At 41.0% G+C, this 24,431-nt stretch overlaps 1 protein-coding gene across 1 annotated transcript in view; it reads right to left on the reverse strand.

Annotated features, from left to right (window-relative positions):
* The window catches only part of USP45 (ubiquitin specific peptidase 45), a 63,198-nt gene extending 40,234 nt beyond the window's left edge, over positions 1-22,964 (reverse strand). The window contains exons 1-4 of the mRNA XM_049771326.1: positions 22,854-22,964; positions 18,751-18,920; positions 17,956-18,059; positions 12,576-12,676 (exon numbers count right to left, since the gene is read on the reverse strand). Of these exons, the coding sequence (XP_049627283.1) occupies positions 12,576-12,676; positions 17,956-18,059; positions 18,751-18,920; positions 22,854-22,953 (475 nt within the window). The 5' untranslated portion in view covers positions 22,954-22,964. The remainder of the gene's footprint in view (positions 1-12,575; positions 12,677-17,955; positions 18,060-18,750; positions 18,921-22,853) is intronic.
* Between the last annotated feature and the right edge of the window lie 1,467 nt (positions 22,965-24,431).

A 24,431-nucleotide genomic window follows, 5' to 3' on the forward strand; every position in this document is an offset into this window, starting at 1 on the left:
ATGGGGAGAGCAGGGCTTCATGGAGAGAAAAAGGAACACTTTGTATTAAGAGAGAACATGGGCTTCTCTAGAGTGAAAGGAAGCAAGAGTTTGCTTAATCCTTAAACATTTATCAGTTGTTATGAAATTTCTGTTGCCCAGAAAAACAAAACACTGATCCCAGAATCCCAAGTTTAGACAAAAAAGAACTAGTTTTATTTTTTATCTTGTCTTCTGGGTGTCAAGTAATAAAAAAAAAAAAAAAAAAAAAAAAAAAAACTACCTTAAAACTAGGGAATGAAGGCTCAAACAATTAAAGAAGCAGGTCACTGAAGTGTAGAGAGCCAGATGCAGAGGAGAGGCAAAGCAGGAAAAAAAATGAATTTATAAGTAAATTACATAAGAAAAAACATTCAGCTTTTAAGAAGCATTACACAAAAATAAGGCATGGAATAAGATATTATATGGCTTTGCAAATGAGAGCAGACCACTTTTTATATACAACTGAAATTAAAGCTAAGTTGCAGGTTCTCCTGTTGCCACTAGAAGGTTTCATGGTGATGTTAAGGAGATGGTGGGATGAAAGAGTAATGAAATTCAAATATTAATACATATTTTGGGGCAAGGTTACTTTCTGATCTTATGGTTATAAAACTCAGTCCCAACATGTTTGGAAAATCCCAATAAGAGATTATTATTACTACTATTATTATTATTATCCTGGCTTATCTCAGGGATCACTCCTGAAAGGAGGGCTCAGGGGAACTATAGGGTTTCTGGGGCTAAAACCCAGATAAATCTGTGAAAGGTTAAATATCCAACCAGCTGTATGAGTCCAGTTCCACCTAGTTAGCATTTTATTTTTTATTAAACCTCCATAAGAGAGTTTAAAAGTTGATGATAGCTGAGTTTCAGTCATACAATGTTCCAACAACCATCCCTTCACCAATTCTTTTCCCATCAACAAAATCCCCAGCTAGTTAACATTCATACTAAACACTGCCAACAAGAACAAAATAATTGAGGGAAATTTACTAAATTCTTTGAACTGTTAAATATAAAAGTATAAGCTGTATATTTTTACTTGGAAAATCCTTTATGAGACTTAAATTATATTTTAATCTTAAAAGCACAAAAAGTACTTTTAAATCAAAGCATGCCAATCATTTGTGTATCTGAGAAGCACATTAATCCATCAGTTTTCAAAACATCTGGGAGAGCATCCTAAAGTGAACAATGTTCATGATACCATCTGGACAGAACTTCAGGCAAAAAAGGAAGGCATAAACATATGGAAAAACAGATTTTACCCTTCCCTTCAGCAGTAAGGGACAACAAATGTCCAACCTAGATATATCCACGCTTCATTGTGCGATGCTTTTCAGCACCACCTGGCCCTCTGCACAGCCACCAAATAAGGACAACAATGCCAGAAAGACATCTCCACAGGGCAATGGCAATAAAAATAGTTTATTTCATGGCAAAATTGCCACTTCATACAAGTGGCAAGGGTCTGTTTGTTGAGACTGGATAATAAATCTGTGATAAAATATTCAAAATATTATTAATTCAAAACTAATATCATAATTAATTTTGAATATTTTCTTACATAATAAACAGAATGATATTTCTCACATAATAAACAGAACATAAAATTTAACTACTACTTTCTGAAGGCTCTTTACATATGTTTTTAAGTTCAAGTTTTTTCATTTTACTATGCAGTACACTTTTCTTTATAAAAGATACCAATTCAGGCCACAGCAGTAGCGCAGCAGTAGGGCACTTGCCTTGCACACGGCTCACCAAGGACGGACCTCAGTTCAATTCCCAGTGTCCCATATGGTTCCCCTAACCAGGAGCAATTTCTGAGTGCATAGGCAGGAGTAAACTCCTGAGTGTCACCGTGCGTGACCCAAAAATAAAAAACAACAACAAAAAAAAGATACCAACTCAAATGTAACTGGTTTAGAGGGCTGGAGAGATAGCATGGAGGTAAGGTGTTTGCCTTGCATGCAGAAGGATGGTGGTTAGAATCCCGGCATATCGCGCCCGGAGAGATAACACAGCGGTGTTTGCCTTGCAAGCTGCCGATCCAGGACCAAAGGTGGTTGGTTCGAATCCCGGTGTCCCATATGGTCCCCCGTGCCTGCCAGGAGTGATTTCTGAGCGTAGAGCCAGGAGTAACCCCTGAGCACTGCCGGGTGTGAGGCCCCCCCCCCAAATTTTTTTAACTGGTTTATCAAATGTACACTGTACATGAAGTATATGAAAACAGTCCTTGGGGGCCGAAGAGATAGCATGGAGGTAAGGAGTTTGCTTTGTATGCAGAAGGTTGGTGGTTCGAATCCTAGCATCCAATATGGTCCCAGAGCCTGCCAGGACTGATTTCTGAGCATAGAGCCAGGAGTAACCCCTGACGATGTGTGTTTTAATGCAAAGCAGTTTATTACTTTTGATAAAGAATGATGATTATTGTATAATTGATCAATCTACCAATAAGACATTTTAGTGTATTTTAGAAACCTGGTTTGTTTTTTGTTTCTTTTTGGTTTCAGGGCCACACCCAGCGGTGCTCAGGGGTTACTCCTGGCTCTGTGCTCAGAAATCACTCCTGGCAGGCTCGGGGGACCATTAAGGATGATGGTGATATAAATTGGGCCAGCCCAGTTGGCTGCATGCAAAGCAAATGCCCTACTGCTGTGGTATCATTCTGGCTCCAAGAAACCTATTTCTAAACAAAATCAAATACACTAAGAGATGAGGTTTAACTTGTTTTGAAACATGGTATAATTAAAGGAACAGAGCTGCTAAAAAACAAAAAGAACCATCTAGGGGCCGGAGAGATAACATGGAGGTAGGGTGTCTGCCTTGCATGCAGGACGGTGGTTCAAATCCCATAGTCCCATATTGTCCCCCGAGCCTGCCAGGAGTGATTTCTGAGTATAGAGTTAAAAGTAATCCCTGAGCGCTGCTGGGTGTGACCCAAAACAAATAAACAAACAAAAAAAAGATAATCTATACAATATTTATCTTTTAATTATTTGTTTTGTTTTGGGGTTTTTTTGGTTTTTGTTTTTTTTTGGTTTTTAGGCCACCCACTGACACTCAGGGGTTACTCCTGGCTATGCACTCACAAGTTGCTCCTGGCTTGGGCAACCATATGAAATGTAGGGATTGAACCTAGGTCAGTCGTGGGTCAGTGAGTGCAAGGTAAACGCCCTACCGCTGTGCTATTGCTCTGGCCAGTTTTGTTTTTCTAAGTTTTACAAGAACTACAGAATTGCAATGTTAAAAGGTTATTTATCAGAAGGAATGTTCAATTTTATCTTAGCTCCTTTTTAATATCAAGACTTATCAGATACTGCTGTTATACAATTAAATCCCATAGATTATCAGATGCAAAGAACATAGAAAATGTCAGGTAGAGTCTTTTATAATATATCTTTTATATTTTACTTTTAGGCCTATAATTTGAATATTAAAGAGTTGCCAGTCAATGAAGAAGATATGAAATATAAGCAAAGCAGAAAACAAAAGTCTTAACTTGGCAAAGACTATCTAAAAAATAAATTTAAATACCTCAAATTTTTCTATCATGAAAATGACTCCTATAGGGAGTAGGGTAACAGGTAAAGTGCAGAGCAGAACCTAGTATATGTGTGGCCTTGCCTTCAATCTCCCAGAGCCATGCTGGATGAAGACCTTAGTACACTAGCCCAAGGATCACTGGACCTGCAGTGACCCCTATACAAATTTTAAAATGACTTCAGAGGGCCAGAGCTAAATAATACAGTGGGAAGGTTACTTCTCTTGCACGAGCTGATCCAGGTTTGCTCTCCAGTATTTTATATGGTTCCCTAAGACCACCAGGATTAATCCGAGTGCAGAGTCAGAAGCCCTACGCAGATTGGTGTGGCCCCAAAATCAAAATAAATAAATGAATAAAATAAAATTACTTCAATACTTAAAGATACTTTCTTTATCCAAATTTTAAAATATTGAAATATAAAGAAATATAATGATGGATTAATAAATACCCAAAGACAATGGAATACAAGGACTGGTGTTCAGTAGGAAACACGCTACATGAGGGAGGCTATGGAATAGAACACAGAGAGGATGATGGTGAAAAGTGATCCCTGACTGCAAAATCAGGAGTAACTCCAAAACACTTTCAGACGTAGACAAATAAACAAGCAGAATATTGTCCAAAGAAATAGTACAGGAGCTAAGGCACTTGCATTGCATGAGGCCAACCTGGGGAACTAGTTCAGCTGTTGGGCACACATGTAAGGTCTGCACCAGGATTCCGCTTTAACCCCAACAAGACACAAATTCTACTCCCATTCCAGCACCATCAGCTGTGGCCCTGGTGGCCCTAGTACTGCCAGGCACAAGCACTAAAATGCCCAACCCAATTGGACAAGTATTACCATACCAAGAGTGGCCCCTAGGTGACGTAAGCAAAGTCCCAAAAATAAAAATTGGCAAAACAAAAATAACACAAAAAAACTTCAAGTCTTAGAAAAATTTTGGTTAATACATAATACTGGTTTATAAAATACTGTCAAAGCATGATTCAAAGATGTTAAAAACATTTTTTTAAACTTGAGGCTGGAGTCATAGTAGTCAGTAAAGTCTTTGCCCTGCGTGTAGCAGACATGGGTTTATCTCCCCAGCACCCTATATGGTTTCCCAGGCAAGCCAGTAATAATATTGGGGAAGGGTAGAATTAGAATGAATGCAGAGTTGTTTATCAACCACCTAGTTAAAGAAAAAAAATTAACCAATGTTGAAGAATATTATTTCATCAAGGATCCTTATATTCTACAAAAAAATTTTTATGATACTTATAAGATTATCCAAAATAACAATCTGACAAGATTTTTGTATCATACTGGGTAAACTTGAACAACACACCTCTGGGATTCTCCAGAAAGTTTGTATTGTCAAATTTGTGTTATATTTGACCTTCTCATTAACTAAAGTTTTATTTATTGTTTTTAATTTCTAGATAGATAGACAGACAGATAGATGATAGATAGATGATAGATAGATAGATAGATAGATAGATAGATAGATAGATAGATAGATAGATAGATAGATAGATAGATGAGGTAAGGTAAAGAGGATTTTTTTTTGTTCTGTTTTTTTTAAACAAATCCTAGAATCAAATGTGCAACTGGCACAGCTGTAAGCATTCTACTGGAAACGGGCAGTCTTCAACTGCTCAGTGCAATTACCTTACCCAGCCATACAGCATTAATGTAATTTGCACTTTTTTGGCTTGGGGGCCACACCTAGCAGCACTCAGGGGTTAATCCTGGCTCTGCACTCAGAAATCATTCCTGGCAGGCTCAGGGGACCATACGGGATGCCAGGGATTGAACCTGGGTCCATCCCGGGTCGACCACGTGCAAGGTAAATACCCTACTGCTGTGCTACCACTCAGGCTCCTAATTAGCACATTTCTACAGCTGAAAAGAGCTTAATATTTAAAAAGAGTAAAAGGAAAAAAACTTGTACCCAATTATTTGATCTGAAACCCAATCATAATTAGTGCATCTGCTGACTCTTGAAATTCTACCAGCTCTTTACTTAACCATTGGGGATCCTTAGAAAAATAATAAACTGATTGATACTTTACTACATGATGAGAAGGTAGATATGTTACAATCATTCCTATATATCTCCATTCTATTGTCAATCATCTTCTAAAACACAGCTCAGTTTCCACTTTAGAGAGCACTCCATTAGTTGATTACATGCTTTACACACAGAAGTCCCAGTTTGAATCCTCAAGCCACCTGGTTCCCTGAGCACTGCCAGGAGCAAACCTCAAGCACAAAGCTGGAAGTAGCCTCTAGGCACACCAATGATGGTGAACCAAAAATTAAATACCACATCAATCAATATTTGGTTCATCTTTTTCTGCACTGCAGATAAAAAAAAAAGTCTATTAAATCTATTCCTATTCATTTCTAAAGTATATCCTCCCTTTATACATACTCCAATATCAAACATTCAACTTTACAGCTTAGAAAATTCCCTGAATATATCAAACTTCCTTTTTGAATAGCTAATTTATAGATATCCTTCAGTTCTTTGCTTAGAAGGTGATTCTTGAAATGTAATATTCCTGGCTTCTTTGGTCCAAGTTAAGACTAGGCATATTGAGGAGCCGGAGAGATAGCGCAGAAGTAGGGCTTGCATGTGGCTGACTCAAGACAGACCTGGGTTCAATCCTCAGCTTCCCATATGGTCTCCCAAGCCAAGAGCAACTTCTGAGCACAGAGCCAGGAGTAACTCCTGAGAGACATCGGGTGTGGCCCAAAAACAAGAACAAACAAAATGACTAGTCCTATTGAGATAGTATTTGTACAGTCCTTGTATTTCCTATATTATAGCAGGGTTTTTGTTTTGTTTTGTTTGGGGGCCACACCCAGAGGTTACTCCTTGCTCTATGCTCAGAAATCACTTCTAGCAGGCTTGGGGACCATATAGGATGCAGGGGATCGAATCTGGGTCTGTCCCAGGTCAGCCGTGTGCAAGGCGAACACCCTACCATTGTGCTATCACTCCAAGCCCTGAGTTTTTTTAATGTATAATTATATATATATATATGTAGCAGGTCAGCCCCTGAAGAGGTTGACTGATGGAGGGATGGAGAATGAGGCCCTTTTCTTCCAGCTCGGAGCACGCGTCTGCCACCCTGTCTAGCCCACGGTTCTGAGGTGAAACAGCGGGTAAACAGCTCGCAGACAATCAGGCTCGTGGAAATATTTGCTTTATTCGGATGGACAAAACTGAAGTCCAAAGACTCAGATTCAGTTCCAGCCAGCAAAAGGCCCCTGCCTTCCACAGACCCTTGCTCTTATAGTCCAGAGTCAGGTCCCACCCAATGGTGGGATCAGATACCAACCAATGGTGGAAGCAGAATCAGGTCCTACCCTAGGTTGGGGGCGGAATGCCAGGTCACACCCTAGGGTAGGGCACAATCACCTAATCAGATTAGGGTGAGCAACATAGTAATCCCCCAAAATATTTACATACACAACATATATATATGTTTTAATTTATAATATGGCAGACATCAACAGATACAACCCAGCTAACCAAAAGTTAAGTTCTCAATTTTTTTCTAGAAGAGTAGAGGGCTACTGAAACCAGGGTAGAGGCCTTTTAAAACTAATAGATTGTCAATCTCGATTCTCTGTGTAGAAAAGCTGAAGTAAATATATTCAACATGAAAAAAATTCAAATAGGGGCTGGAGAGATAGTATGGTGAGAAACACACCTGTCTTGCACATGGATGACCCGGGTTCAATCCCTAGCATCCAAAATGGTTCCCTGAGCCCACCATGAGTGATTACTGAGTGCAGAGATAGAAAGAAATTGCTGAGCAACACTAGATGTGGCCCAAAAGACAATAAAAAGAAAAGTTCAAATATATTATCACCCTGAGGTCAGAGCGGTGGTGCAAGCGGTAAGGTGTCTGCCTTGCGCACATGCTAGCCTAGGATGGTGTCCCATATGGTCCCCAAGCCAGGAGCGATTTCTGAGCGCATAGCCAGGAGTAACCCGAGTGTAACCAGGTGTGGCCAAAAACTAAATATATATATTATATATTAAATATACATATAAATATAAATATATATTATATATTAAATATATATGTAAGTATATATATATATATATATATATATATATATATATATATATATATATAATCACCCTAAAAAGGTTTAAAAAGATGTGGAGCAGGGGCCTAAGAGATAGCACAGCAATAGGGTGTTTGCCTTGCATGCAGAAGGAAGGTAGTTTGAATCCCGGCATCCCAAATGGTCCTCAGAACCTGCCAGGAGTGATTTCTTTTTTTTTTGTGGTTTTTGGGTCACACCCGGCAGTGCTCAGGGCTTATTCCTGGCTCCAGGCTCAGAAATTGCTCCTGGCAGGCACGGGGGACCATATGGGATGCCGGGATTCGAACCTATGACCTCCTGCATGAAAGGCAAACGCCTTACCTCCATGCTATCTCTCCGGCCCCCAGGAGTGATTTCTGAGCATAGAGCCAGGATTAGCCCCTAAGCACTACGATGTGATCCGAAAAAAAAAAGATGTGGAGCAGTAGTAAGTTACACACCTTGCATGTATGAGACCTTGTTTAATTGAATAACACAAAAACGAAAATAAAAGTCTAAGCTTAAGGTCCAGAACTAGACTTTCTTTTCAGTAATGATATTTTCAATTTGTTAAAAAATAGAAAAAGAGGGCCCGGAGAGATAGCACAGCGGTGTTTGCCTTGCAAGCAGCCGATCCAGGACCAAAGGTGGTTGGTTCGAATCCCGGTGTCCCATATGGTCCCCTGTGCCTGCCAGGAGCTATTTCTGAGCAGACAGCCAGGAGTAACCCCTGAGCATCGCCAGGTGTGACCCAAAAAAAAAAAAAAAAATAGGAAAAGAGGGCCTGGAGAGATAGCACAGCAGCGTTTGCCTTGCAAGCAGCCGATTCAGAACCAAAGGTGGTTGGTTCGAATCTCAGTGTCCCATATGGTCCCCCCGCGCCTGCCAGGAGCTATTTCTGAGCAGACAGCCAGGAGTGACCCCTGAGCACTACCGGGTGTGGCCCAAAAAACAAACAAACAAACAAAAAATAGGAAAAGAGGGACTGGAGCAATAGCACAGTGGTAGGATGTTTGCCTTGCACACAGCTGACCCAGGATGATCCCAAGTTCAACCCTGGCATCCCATATGGTCCCCCAAGCCTGCTAGGAGCGATTTCTGAGCACAGAGCCAGGAGCACCACCAGGTGTGGCCCAAACCCCCACTAAAAAAGGGACAAGAAATTCAAAGTCATTTAAACACTTCTAGTCAAATGCAACATACAATTTAACAATTTTTAATCATCATACAAAAATGTACCTGACAATTCTGTTGTTTTCGAGTCACACCTGGCAGTACTCGAGGGTTACTCTTGGCTCTGCACTAAGGAATCACTCCTGGTTGACTCAGGGTACGAGGGATCAAATCTGGTCAGCCATGTGCAAGGCAAGCACCCTACCCATTTTGCTATCACTCTGGCCCATTTCTACAATTTTCATAATTATCACTTAAAATAGCTGTATGCCTCCAAGAAAGTACAGCAGGTAAGGCACAGCCTTGCATGCAACTAACCTGGGTTCCATTCCTGGCACTCCATATAGTCTCCCAAGAACTACCAGGAATGACCCTGAGCACAGAGCCAGGAATATAAATTTTAAGCATCAAGTGTCCCCCAAAAAACAAAAACAAGATAGTTGGGGACCGAGCGGTGGCGCTAGAGGTAAGGCGTCTGCCTTGCAAGCGACAGTCTAGGTCGGACCACAGTTAGATCCCCTGGCATCCAATTTGGTCTCCCAGAGCCAGGAGCGATTTCTGAGTGCATAGCCAGGAGTAACTCCTAAGCATCAACAGGTGTGGCCCCCCAGGAGTAACTCCTGAGCATCAATGGGTGTGGCTCCCAAAAAAACAAACAAACAAAAAGACAAATAGACACATAATATATCTTAAAAACTCACAACTTTGATGGGGCTGGACTAGCAGTGAGTGGGTAGAGCATATAATCGAACAGAATTCTATCCCCAGCCTCCTAGTTTCCCCTAAGTACTGCTAGGATAGATCCTAGAGCACAGAGCCAGGAGTAGTTCTCAGCACCACCCACACACTCACACACCGACACCCACACCGACACCCATACCCACACTAATATAAGTACTTTGCAAACTTACACTGCAGCTTTAGACTGAATTTAGAAAGAATATGGTGGATTACTCTCCCCAAAAACTTATAGATTGCAAAGGAATCTAAATTTTACGTCAAACTTGCCTGAGAGTTTTTGTAGCTTGGAATACAAAGATAGTAACATTTTGCCCTAGAACTTCCAGAAGACTTGACTTCAACACTATGTCTCTCACTAACTTTTAATGTTCTACACGCTCCCAAATTGCCTAAGAAGCTGTTCCTTTTGTTCCAGGTGAAATTCATTTAGAAACAAACATAATGAAAGTGAAGATTGATGCTTCCCATCACCTGGAATGATTTCTTCTCTTGTCTCTACCTACAAAGCACAGCGTTCCCTGAGTGCCTTTCAATCAAACATGTTTTTTGAATATGTGATGGTTTTTCTAATTTTTAACTCACTGAAAATAAAAAAAAAAATTTGCCTCTATTCTGCTGATACCTCACATCCATTTTCCCTCCCTCCCTCCCTCCCTCCCTCCCTCCCTCCCTCTCTTCCTTCCTTCCTTCCTTCCTTCCTTCCTTCCTTCCTTCCTTCCTTCCTTCCTTCTTATTTTAATCTTTTTAGGAAAAAATATCTTACCAAACTCTATGCCTGAAACATATGATACCTGAAGAAAGGAGAAAAGTTAGGCTGGAGTGATAGCACAGAGCACAGTGGGTAGAGCATTTGCCTTGCACACAGCCGACCTGGGTTCAATCCCCAGCATCCCATAAGGTCCCCAAGCCTGACAGGAGTAATCCCCGTGTGTGGCCAGGTATAGATCATCCACACAAAATGGAGAAAAATGAAACTCAAATCTGTGCAAGGTTACATCACTAGAGATCAAAAGAACAAAATTTAAATCCAATGACTTGCTCCACCAGTCTCCCTCCCAAACTCAAAAATCCAAATCCATATCCTTCCTTCCTTCCTTCCTTCCTCCCTCCTTCCTTCCTTCCTTTCTCTCTTTCTCCTTCCTTCTTTCCTTCCTTCCTTCTTTCCTTCCTTCCTTCCTCCCTCCTTCCCTCCCTCCCTCTCTCTCTCTCCCTCTCTCTTTCTCTCTCTCTCTCTCTCTCTCTCTCTCTCTCTCTCTCTCTCTCTCTCTCTCTTTCTTTCTTTCTTGCTTTTCGGCCACACCCAGTGACACTCAGGGGTTACTCATGGCTAGGCACTCAGAAATTGCTTCTGGCTTGCTTCTGGGACCATATGGGACACCAAGGGGATCGAATCACGGTCCTAGGCTAGTGCACGCAAGACAGACACCTTAACACTTGCGCCACCAGTCTGGCCCCCAAATCCATATTCTTTCTATTATTCCACTGTATACGTCTTCTTACCTTATGTTTATCATCTGTGACAATACTCAAGAAATCTGGGCAGGAAAGATGGCACAGTGGGTAAGACAGTTGCTATAACATGTCTGGCCCAAGTTAGGTCCCTGACACCACATATAATCCCCCAAGCATTACCAGGTATAATCCCTGAGCACAGAGCCAAGAATAATCCCTGAACACAACCAGTTGTATCATAAAAACAAAATATTTATAATTTTTTGAGCTACACCCAATGGTGATCGGAGTTACTCCTGGCTCTATCATCAGGAATTACTCCTAACAGGCTCAAGGAACCCATATCCATAAAATTTAATAAAAATTTTGCTCTTAACTTCAAAAAATCTCTAACATAAGATAGCATGGAGGTAAGGCCAAGAGAGATTTCTGAACATAGAGCCAGGAGTAACCCTTGAGCACTGCCAGGTGTGACCCTAAAACCAAAAATAAAAAAGCCAGAGAGGTAACACAGTGGTACGGCATTTGCCTTTCATGCAGACAACCCAGGAGGTATCTGGTTCTATTCCTGGTACCCCATGTTGGCCCTCAGCCTACCAGGGTCTATTTCTGAGTGCAGAGCCATAAGTGACCCCTGAGCATCACTGGGTGTGGCCCCAAAACAAACAAACCAACCAAGCAACCAACCAATCAATAAATAAAGTTTAAAAAAAATAAAAAAGAAAAAAAGGATAGGCTTTTCTTCGAGAGGCAGCCAAGAAGTCACCAGCCAACATCTTTTCAGGACCCAAACCAGGTAAGCTGTCCCACCCAAAATTGGTGGAGCCAGAGGAGCGAGGTCACTAGCCACTCCGCTTTACTCTGTGGCCACACTCATCTTTTGTGTGTGTGTGTGTGTGTGTGTGTGTGTGTGGTTTTTGGGTCACACCTGGCAGTGCTCAGGGGTTATTCCTGGCTCCATGCTCAGAAATTGCTCCTGGCAGGCACGGGGGACCACATGGGACGCCGGGATTCGAACCGATGACCTTCTGTATGAAAGGCAAACGCCTTACCTCCTTGCTATCTCTCCGGCCCCCACACTCATCTTCTAACCCATGAACAGCACATAGTGAAAACCACACTACAAGTGTGGCAAGAAAAACAATGCAGAACAAACCCATGTACAGAGAATGAATATGGAGCCATATGGGATATGCTGGGATTCGAACCACCATCTGTCCTGGGTCAGCTGTACACAAGGCAAATGCCCTGCCTCTGTACTATATCTTCAGCCCCTCTTTTTTTTTTTAATATACTTTTTGGTTTTTGGGCCACACACCCAGTGACACTCAGGGGTCACTCCTGGATCTGTGCTCAGAAATCATTCCTGGCAGGTTTGGGGATCACATGGGAAGCCAGGAATCGAACCCGGGTCGGTCCCACATTGGCTAAGTGCAAGTCAAACGCCCTACTGCTGTGCTATTACTTCAGTCCCCAAAAATTCTTATTAAACTATGAAATGAAAATATTTTAATACAAATATCCTTAACAAGATATTTAACTTACCTCTTTGTGATTTAGAAACATGTTTCTGGAGAAAATCAACTATCTGAGCCAAAACCTTCTTATTACAATGTGTTGATAATTTTTTTGCACACTCATAACACCTGAAAGAATACAAACATTTAAGGAAGGAAATTGAGAAATTTAAGGAATTAAGGAATTTTTGATAAATTTGCATATCGTATAAAATTTTGATATTTACCCATTTCTGGTCTTTAAATTACAAAGCCAAAAGGTTTACAGGGTGAATCATCAGTCTAAAATGAGGGGACAGTACAGATGGTACTGGAGTTTAAATTAAAGTTTTGGTAGTTCATGGTCAGTATAATGGGATACCATGAGGGTTTTTCTTAAGGCGGGGGAGTAATATGACCCAATTTACATATTAAATTAGCATTCCAAGTCAAACAGATAGCTTAATGAGCAAAGTGCATGCTTTGCACACAGAAGGCCTGGATTCAATTTCAACATCACATAGTCCCCCCCAAAGCACCAAGTCAGGAGTAGTCCCTGAGCACCAAATGATCTGGTCCAAAAAGCAACAAAAAAGAAAAATTTTAAGAAAATGTTACTCTGTAGCAAGAGTGGCAAGTTGAAATCTCCCACTACTATCACCTTTCCATCCATGTTTCTATATATTTGTGAGCAAAAGTTTTTCATACAGGGGCCAGCGGGATAGCACAACAGTAGGGCGTTTGCCTTGCAAGTTCAATTCCTGGCTTCCCATATGGTCCCCCGTGCCTGCTAGGAGCAATTTCTTAGCACAGAGCCAGAAGTAATCCCTGAGCTCTGCCGGGTGTGAACCAAAAACAACAAAAAGGGCTGGAGCGATAGCACAGTAGTAAGGTGCCTTGCACACGGTTGACCTAGGACAAACCTTGATTTGATTCCCCGGCATCCCATAGGGTCCCCCAAGCCAGGAGAGATATTGAGCGCATAGCCAGGAGTAACCCTTGAGCATCACTGGGTGTGACACTCCACCCCAAAAAAAGTTTTACATACTTAGATGATTCTATATTTGGTACGTATAAGCTGATCAGTTTGTACTTTTTGTTCTATTGCTATCCAGATCAATAAGTAGTAACCATCCTTGTCTCTTTTAAGTACTTTCTTGAGGTTAAATGCAATTTGGTCTGATATAAGTATGACTGTCCCAGCTTTTTTTTTTTTTTTTTTTTGCATTTCAGTAGCTTGTATAATTGTTTTCATCCTTTTCCTCTAAGTCTTTGTCTATCTTAATATTTTGTTTTTGTTATTTTTGGACCACATGCAGTGGCACTCAGGGGTTAGTTAATCCTGGCAATACACTCAGAAGTTATTCCTGGCAGGCTCAGGAATAATGCTGAAGATCAAACTCAGGTCGACTTTGTGCAAGGCAAAATGCCCTAAACTGTGATATCACTCTGGCCTTTATACTGTGATATTTGGGGGGGGGGGGGCTTATTTTCTGGGGGGGGCCACATCCAACTGCGCTCAAGGGTTACTCCTAGCTCCATGCTCAGAAATTGCTCCTGGCTCGGGGGACCATATGGGATGCATATGGGACCATATGGGAAGGCAAATGCCTACCACTGTGCTACCCACTCAGGCCCCTATCCTGAGATTTTTTTAAGTGTGTTTCTTGCAAGCAGGAAATGGTTAGATTTTGTTTCCTTTCTACTCTGTGCCTTTTGAAGATAGAGTTTAGTCCACAGACTTTAAGGAAACTATTGACAGGAAAGGCTGGTGTGCCATTTTATGTTTAGGGAATAGTTTATATAGGTGATCTCTGCATAGTTCATTTCTTATTCAACATGATATTAAAAGTACTAGCAATAGCTATCAAGCAAAAGAAAGAAATCAAAGGATCCAAATTGGAAAACAGAAAGTTAAACTATCTCTATTTGCAAATGACATAATATCCATTGAAGACCCTAAAAAGTCCACAAAACTAGCTCCTAGAAACAATAAACCAATACAGCAAAGTGAACAACTACAAAGGCATTACACAAAAGACAACTGCACTCATTTAAACAAAAAATGACTCAGAGGAGAAAGAGATCAAAGAGTCTATTCCATTTCAAATAGTGTCAGTAACCATCAAGTATCAAGGAATCATCCTAATGAAAGAGATGAGAGACCTACCCCACGAAAACTTCTAAACACTCAAGAAATTGAAGAAGATCTAAGGAAATGAAAAAACATTCCATACTCAAAGATCGGAAGAATCAATGTTATCAAATTATACCTAAACTATTATATAATACATCATACCTAAACTACTATATAGATTCAATGAAATCCTATCCAAATTCAGATATCATTTTTCAAGGACTTAGAACAGTCAATTATAAAGTTTACATGAAACCATAGAAGACCTAGGATAGCCATGCTTAAAACTAAAAACATACTAAAACCATACTAAAAACAGGGAACTGAGAGATATCTCATTACCTACTTTGAAGCTATACAACAAAGCCATAGTGATCAAACAGCATGGTACTGGAATAAAGACATACTTACAGATCAATGGGTCAGAATAGAATACCCAGTGGCAAATTCCAAGTGTATGTCAATTAATCTTTGACAAAGGAGCCAAGAACTTGAAATAATGTTATTGTTATTTTATTATTAAATATTATTTTATTAAATTAGTGTTTATTATTGTTATTTATTAAATTATTATTTTATTAAATAAAGTTATTAAATAATTATTATTAATGTTGGGACAATCTCACACCTTACCCAAAAGTCAATTCAAAGTGGATCAAAGACTCTAAGGTGAGACCTAAATCCATAAAGTTCACTGAGGAAAACATAGGTAGAACACTCCAAGACTTAGACCTCAAAGGAGTCTTTAATGATAAGATGCCAATGAAAATGGCTACAGAATCATATCTGAATAAATGGAACTATATTATACTAAAAAGTTTCTTTTTTGGGGGGGGGGTTTGGTCCACACCCTCTGATGTTCAGGGGTTACTACTGGCTATGTGCTCAGAAATTGCTCCTGGCTTGGAGGACCATATGGGACACCGGGGGATGGAACCGCCGTCTGTCCTAGGTCAGCCATGTGCAAGGCAAACGCCCTACAGCTGCACCACTGCTCAGGCTCTAAACTAAAAAGTTTCTATATGAAAAAAAAAAAAAAAACAAGGGCTAAAAAAAAACAGCAAAATAAGTGGAAGAAAATATTTTCACTCAACACACCAGATAAAGGGTTGATATCTAGGACATACAAAGGTTACTCACAAAGGTTAACTACACAAAACTTACAAACCCAATCAAATGAGGAGATAAAATAAACAGACACTTCTCTGAGGAACACTAACAGATGGCCAACAAGCACATGAGAAAACACTCATTATCACTTATCATTAGGGAAATCTAAATCAAGACAAAATGTGGTATCATCTTATATCAGGAATGATGGCAGATATCAAAAATACTGGGAACAATTTGTTTTAGTGGAGATTGGTAAGGAAAGAACTCTCTTCCACTGTTGGTAGGATTGCTACCTGGTCCAACCCCTATAGAAAACAGTATAAAGCATTCTCAGTACACTAAGAATAGATCTATGATATGGCCCAGCAATCCCATTTTGGGGTATATATCCCCAGGAAAAGCTGATCCCAAAAGATGTATGTACCACTATTCCTTGTAGCATTAAGTACAATAGTTGAAATCAGCCTAGATATCCAACAACTGACAAGTGGGCTCATGAAGATTTGGGACATATATACAATGGAATACTAGCATGAAAAAATGCAATTGTTTAAATGGAAGTTGTCAAGAACACTCTAGGCCCCAGAGTATAGTGAGGAGAAGGAAAGAAATTGAGTGGAGGAGTAGAAACACAAATATGAAAGGATAGGGGACAGGGACCAAGAGATCTAGGTATATTGGTGGTGTTAAAAAAGGATAGAACTAGGGATCAGAGCAATAGTGCTGTAGGATATTTGCCTGGCACGCGGCTGACCTAGGACAGACTGTGATTCGATCCCCCAGCATCCCATATGGTCCCCCAACCCAGGAGCAATTTCTGAGTGCATTTCCAAGAGTAACCCCTGAGCATCACTGGGTGTAGGCCAAAAATTAAAAAAAAAAAAAAAAAAAAAAAAAGGCTTTCTGGTATGGCAACCTGGCCCTTGGGAGTCACCCCAGGTGCTCCTCTCACCCATCGTTACACCCAATAACCTGTTGTTGGTTAAAAAAAAAAAAAAGGATAGAACTAAATATCCAAGCCTGAGTCAATAATGAAAGCATGATACCCAAACTTGAACAAAAAAAAATTTAAATGGGGTCAGAGTGATAGCACAGTGGTAGGGCATTTGCCTTGAGAGTGGCCAACATAAGTCAGATCCCCAGCATCCTATATCGTCCCCTAAGCCTGCCAGGAGCAATTTCTTAGGAATAACCCTTGAGAGCCAGCATGTATGGCCCCAAAACAAAAACTAAAAACAAACAAACAAAAAAACTTAAAACGGGCCTGTTATGCTGGGGAAAGGGATGCATTTGGGAATAATGGTGTAGAGAGGTTGGCACTAGTGTTGGGATTAGCCTTGAAACATTGTATGTCTGTCCCAACTATGAAGAACTTGATAAATCTTTTATAAATCTTTTTTTTTTTTTTTGGTTTTTGGGCCACACCCGGCAGTGCTCAGGGGTTACTCCTGGCTATCTGCTCAGAAATAGCTCCTGGCAGGTATGTGGATCATATGGGACGCCGGGATTCGAACCAACCACCTTAGGTCCTGAAGCGGCTGCTTGCAAGGCAAACACCGCTGTGCTATGTCTCCGGCCCCTGTAAATCATTTTTAAATAACAATGGTTTCAATAAAAGTTAAAAATAATTCATATCCCGGATGAGCCCCCCCCAAAATAAATAAATAAAAATTAAAGAAAATGTTACTCAGACTGTAGAGCATCAGGAATAGAAAAGAATAGTAAAAGCAGTAGATTAGAGGAGAAATAAACAGATTGAGTTTCAAGTAGAAAGAAACAGTAGTAATTTATCCTGTTCACTTAGGCACCAGATTCCTCCAAGCGTCACCCAGTGCAGCTCTGAAGGCCCAAGCAGCAAGAGGGTGACCAGTGCAATCCCCAGCACTGTGGGGCCCAAGCTCAGACTAGCAGCCTGATTGGCCAAGAATCTTGGAAAGCAATACTTAGACCAGTGAGAGAACATAACAGGATGAGTATATCTTTCAGATGCTGAAGTTTAGGTTTGATCCAGACACCATTTGGTCCCCCAAGCACAGAATCAACAGTGGTGCTCAGGCACTACCCAATGTGGCCCAAAAAACAGAAATAAACAATATATATATATATAAGCAAGTATACCATCATTCAATATTTTACCTTATAAAGCAAAAAAGACGTAAGTACTGTCAAATTAACTTACCATATACTCCAAGTATTCAGGTTAATCACAATACAGTGAGACTCTGTTTCCCAGCTCTTGAAGTGATTCAATGAATGCTTGTTTTCGGAGTTTTCACCACACCCCTAAAGATGAACAGAATAGTATTTGTAAAATTTACAAAGATGATTGTTTCAAATTATTTGGAACTTCAATCATTCTTAAATTTATACCAAGAATTTTTTTATTCAAGCAGCTAGAGAAAAATTTTGGCATCAGGATAAATTCTCATTAATTTCTTACAAAGATCCTAACATGCATTTTGTTTTCTTCCTAAAATAATCATAAACTGGGGTCAGAGCGATTGCACAGTGGGTAAGGTATTTGCCTTGCATATATACAGTCAACCTGGATTCAATCTCTGGCATCTCATATAGTCCCCCATGCCTGCCAGGAGGATTTCCGAGCGCAGATCAGGAGTAACCCTTGAGTGTCACTGGGTGTGTCCACCCCAAAAAAGACAAACTTGGGGTGGGGGGCGGCGCAATAGCCCAGCAGTATGGCATTTGCCTTGCATGTTGCTGACTGAAGACAGACCTGGGTCCAATCCCAGGCATCCTATATGGTTCCCTGAGCCTGCTAGGAGTGATTTCCGAGTGCACAGTCAGGAGTAACTCTGAGCGCCACCAAGTATAGCCCACACAAAACATAAACTAACAAACTTTGAAAAAAGAAAAGCTTTTCTTGGCCAAGGGGGTGGCTCAGTGGTAGACCTAATTCCCAAGTACAGGGTCTGAATTCCATTCCCAGCACAAAACCAAACACCACTTTGCTCACCTGAAAACCACACTTGAGACACAACCAAATATCAGAAGCAAGTGCTGGCTGTCCATCATAGAGTTTTCTTTCTTTTAAACATTCTGAGCAAACTGACCACAGATTCTCAGTTACTGCTTTCTTCACCTGAGTCACACTGGTAGCATAACTTACATGCCGGCAAGAGAATCCTATTGAATAAGAAAACAAAACGTGAACATTTTTTTTGTCAAAGCAAAGCGCTACTACCAATGAGCAAATATAAGAGCATTAAAATACTATAACTGGGACTTGGGATGTAGCTTAACGGTGGTGTATGTGCAAGACCCTGTTCCATTACTGACTCCGCATGATCCTCTATGGTCAACCAGGAATAATTCCCAAGCACTGCACTGGGAGAAGCCCCCAAAGATGTGGTACAAAATGCAATAAAAATAGGGGCTGGGCGGTGGCGCTGGAGGTAAGGTGCCTGCCTTGCCTGCGCTAGCCTAGGACGGACCGAGGTTCGATCCCCCAGCGTCCCATATGGTCCCCCAAGAAGCCAGGAGCAACTTCTGAGCGCATAGCCAGAAGTAACCCCTGAGCGTCACAGGGTGTGGCCCAAAAAACCAAAAAAAAATAAATAAATAAATAAATAAAAAAAAATAAAACAGTAGGGCCACAGAGATAGCACAGTGGTAGGGCTTTTGCCTTGCAAGCAGCCAATCCAGGACCAACAGTGGTTTGAATCCCTGCATCCCCTACGGGTCCCCTGTGCCTTCCAGAAGTGATTTCTGAACACAAAGCCAGGAGTAACCCTTTAGCGCCTCCGGGCGTGACCCCAAAAAACAAACAAAACAAAAAAGATAGTATAGTGATTGGAGATAGTACAATGGGTAAGGTATTTGCAGACCAGGGTTTAATCCCCAGCATCCTAGGTGCTGAAAACCCCATGAAAACCACCAGAAAAAAATTCCTGAGTGCACAGCCAAAAGCATCCCCTGAGCAGGGTCAGGTATGACCCCAAAACAAAACAAAAAATATATTGTAGGGGACAGAGAGATAACTCAGGGGATTAAGGTGCATATCTTTTAAGTTGCCAACCCCAGTTCAATTTCTAGCACCATATGGTCCCCAAACATCACCTGGCACAAACCAGGAGCTCACAGAGCACTTCTGGGATGACCTGAGTAAGCCCTAATCCTGTAGGGCTCAATCAGCACATCCAGGGGCACATGCAAATAATCACTCACTTGGAATATCCCCTCCACCTTGATAAATAAAAACTGAAAAATAAAGTACTATAATTAAAATGCACAGTGAATTTTAAAATAGTCCAATAATTTCGTATTTGTACACCATTTATAAAGCATTCAAAAAACAACTTATTAAGGCTAGAGCAATAGCACAAGGAACAGGGCATTTGCCTTGCACAGGGTGACCCTGGTTCGATCCTCAGCATCTCATTAGGTTCCCTAGAGCCTGCCAGGAGTGATTCCTGAGCACAGATCCAGGAGTAACTCCTGAGACCTGAGGTCATTGTGTGTGACCCAAAAATCAAAAACCAAACCAACTAACAACTTAGTTACAGAGCTGAAGAACAGAGGAGTAGATTGTTCAGGACAATGGCTATGAGGAAGTTGAGTAGTTATGACAGAAAAACATCAGGACATTGCAATCAGTATCAATGCCTTGACTGTAGTCAAAGCTACTAAAAATTACATAGTGCAACATACAAAAAGGTGCATGTATGGCTGGTAAACAGTCTATAAACTCTAAGAATTGATCTATAAAAAAAAAAACTCTAAGAATTGTCTGAATGTTATTTTCTAGATTTTAGTATTGCTATTAAATATAATATATTGAATCAGAAAAGGCTGGGTAAAGTTATGTTTCTTTATACCTTCCTGTAAACCTAAAATTGTTCAAAAATAAAAGGTTAGGGCTACAAAGATAGTACATGGATTAAGGGAGTTTGCTTTGCATGTCTTTGATTTGATTCCCCAGAATCAAATATGGTTCCTCCAAGCACTGGCAGAAGTGAAGCCCTAAGCATAGAGGCACAAGCCCTGAATACTGTCAGGTGAGGTCCAAATAAATCCCCAAAATTAAAAATATAGTTTAATAAATGACATTTTTGAATATCTATTTAATACATTTTATATGTTTATTAAGACATACAAGTAAAATATAAATAAAATATAAAATAAAATCATATAGATTGATGTTATATGATGCTATTTTTTTTTTTTTTGGTTTTTGGGCCACACCCGGTGACGCTCAGGAGTTACTCCTGGCTATGCACTCAGAAGTCGCTCCTGGCTTGGGGGACCATATGGGACGCCGGGGGATCGAACCGTGGTCCGTCCAAGGCTAGCGCAGGCAGGGCAGGCACCTTACCTTTAGCGCCACCGCCCGGCCCCATATGATGCTATTTTTATCACTTTTTAGGGGGTAGAGAAATGGCTCAATGAGTAGCCAGTATAGCTCTGAGCACTACTAGGGTTGGCAAAAAAAAATATTTTTTACATGGGGAGGAAAATCCTAAAATCTTAAAAGTCAGATGGGAGCCGGAGAGATAGCACAGCAGTAGGGCATTTGCCTTGCAAGAGGCCAACCCAGGACAAACATTGGTTAGAATCCTGGCATCCCATATGGTCCCCTGAGCCTGCCAGGGGCAATTTCTGAGCACAGAGCCAGCCAGGAGTAACCCCTGAGGGCAGCCGAGTATGACCCCGCTGACCCCCCCCAAGAAAAAGACAGAAAATCCAAATACAAGTATTAATCTAAAGAAAATAGTGAGTCAAGTCAGCAGTTCTTAAGGGTTCTATAAAAATGTGGTGGCTGGAAGGCCTGGTTCTAACAGGCCTTGAGAGATGGATCATCCTCATTAAAAAAAGAAAAAAATTCTGAGCCAGAGTGATAGCGCAGCAGTAAGGCGTTTGCCTTGCACAAACGGACTGCAGTTTGATCCCCCAGTATATCATATGGTCCCCTGAGCCAGGAGTGGTTTCTGAGCGCATAGCCAGGAATAACTCCTGAGCGTCACAGGGTGTGGCCCAAAAAGCCAAAAAAAAAAAAAAAAAAAAAAAATTCAATTCTAAAATACACAAAATCTCAATAAAACTACCAATAGGAGTTAAGGGACTAGACTGGCATGCGGCTAACCTGGGTTTTATCCCTGGTATCCTACAGGTCCCCTAAACAGTAGGAGAAGCATAGAGCCAGGAGTAAGCCCTGAGTATTGCTGAGTGTGTCTTAAAAAAAAATACAAAAAAATACACCAATAGGATTTTTCTTCTTTGTTTTGTGGTTGTTGAGTCACACCCGGCTGTACTCAAGAATTACTCCTGGGACTGAAGCGGTGGCGCAGTGATAGGGCATTTGCCTTGCATGTTTGCCAGGAGTAACCCCTGAGTGTCACCTGGTGAGACTCAAAAACCACCAAAAAAAGAATTATTCCTCTAACCAAGAGGATCATTGTTGGCCAGCACAGAGTACTGGGGATACAGGTCAACTCTATGAGAGGCAAGTGCCCTTCCCAATACAGTATTTCTCAGGGACAATCAATAGGATTTTTGAAACTGGACAAGGTGATTTTTTGGGGGGTGGGTCACACCAGGCATCGCTCAGGGGTTACTCCTGGCTCTACGCTCAGAAATCGCCCCCGGCAGGCTTGGGGGAACATATGGGATGCCAGGATTCAAAGCACTGTCCTTCTGCCTGCAAGGCAAACGTCTTCCTCCATGTTAGCTCTCCGGCCCCAGACAAGGTGATTTTAAAGTAACACAGAAAACAAATAAAATTAACAAAGAAGGACTTATTGATGAAAATATGAGGATAGGGGAAGAAAGATACTTCAAGGAACTAGAGTGTACACCTGGCACATAAGAGGCTCAGGTTTGATCCCCAGCACTACATATGGTCCTCTATACACTGCCATGAACCCCTGAGCATAATCAGAAGAAGCCCCAGAACACCAGTAGATGTGGCCCAAAGACAAAAACATATCGAGGGGTAGAGAGGGACTCGAGATCAGTGGCTGAGAGCATTCTCTACATATGCAAGGTCTTGGGTTTGATCCTTGGCACTTTCCAAAAACATTTCTATTTTTTTTTTTATCAACAACACACGTCACACTTTACCAGCAGTATCATCTGAGGAGTCTTCATCATGAAAGACAGTAGATCTTTTACTTCTTTTGGCTTTTTCAGGGAAAGCTTTTGATGGCTCTTTGACCCGCATCTGTTATTTACTGAAAAAGTTGGAAGGGAAAATTAATACTTCAATATTTAAAACTAAAATGTATTTTACACCAATATATATTAAAATTAAATGACTTCAATTCCAGTTGGCCTAGTAAACCAACAGAGGAAGAAATGGCAAGTGTTCGGGCCTGAGCAATAACATAATGGGTAAGGCATTTTCCTTGCATGCAGACAACTCAATTCAATCTCCAGCAGCCCCTATAGTCCCCCGAGCCTGCCAGGAGTGATTACTGAACACAGTGTCAGCCCTTACCACTGCAGTGTAGCCCCCAAACAAACAAACAAAAATAGAAAAGTGTCACTAAAGCCAAACAAATAAATTTTTATTAATATAATCAGCATATATATTTGACTTTTACCAAGTGCTTCTGAAATATGTGAGGTCCAGGTGAATGAAAAAGACTTAAATTTTGATTAGCAGAATTAGTGCTGCTTCGGAATCATAAATGGAGCAGGCAAATAAATAAGGAGCCCTAACAATGAGTTTTTCAGGAAATAATAAAACATGTGATGAGCAAACAAGCCTTATAGCAGCTCAAAGGCATGAAGATCCCCGTTAGAGATCTAAAGAGGAACAGAGGTCTGGTAATCCTCTAACTGGGACAGGATCCATGAGATGCCAAGTTTCAAGAGGAACAAAAGGCTCTGATAAAAACTAAAAGAAAATGCCAAAATGTTCAAAGCTCTTCCTTGACACCTGCTGTGTATGCCAAGAACTGCAAGTCCAAGATACTTGGAGACTCTCAATATATGAGCCCTCCCCAAAAACCATTCAAGGCTGTCCCCTACTAGATGCACATTTTGTTGTCCTCTCTTCTCTCCCCTGTATCCCTTCCAAAGTATGCCCCCCAGATTCCCTAAATAAAAATTTTAATTAACAAATGATCTCCTGGGCCCGGAGAGATAGCACAGTGGCGTTTGCCTTGCAAGCAGCTAATCCAGGACCAAAGGTGGTTGGTTCAAATCCCGGTGTCCCATATGGTCCCCCGTGCCTGCCAGGAGCTATTTCTGAGCAGACAGCCAGGAGTAACCCCTGAGCATCGCCGGGTGTGGCCCAAAAAAAACAAAACAAAACAAAAAAACAAAAAAAAATGATCTCCTACTTTTTCTGTGAGGGCACACAATGAACCTGATAAATCTGAATAGAGATCAGGATTTTTCCTTCACCCCAGCCTGAAGTTAGTTTCCTGAAAACCTGGGTGGTGGGCAGATCATATTTTAGGTCATGAAGATGAAGTGGACCTCAAGTCCAACTTGCGGCTGCCTCATGGGACTGATGGAAGACCAGGTCTAACTCCTTTAGATACTTCCGCAGGGAGAAGAAATGGAATTAACAAAAATGTGGAGTTTTTGGGTTTTTTTTTTTTTCTTAGTTTAAATGTCCAACAATAGAAATGTGGAGTTTTGTTTTAACAAGCCTGGCACAGAACCTAAGATTCTGAATACAGATTCCCA

Source organism: Suncus etruscus, chromosome 4, assembly GCF_024139225.1.
Source record: "Suncus etruscus isolate mSunEtr1 chromosome 4, mSunEtr1.pri.cur, whole genome shotgun sequence".
Lineage (NCBI taxonomy): Eukaryota > Metazoa > Chordata > Mammalia > Eulipotyphla > Soricidae > Suncus > Suncus etruscus.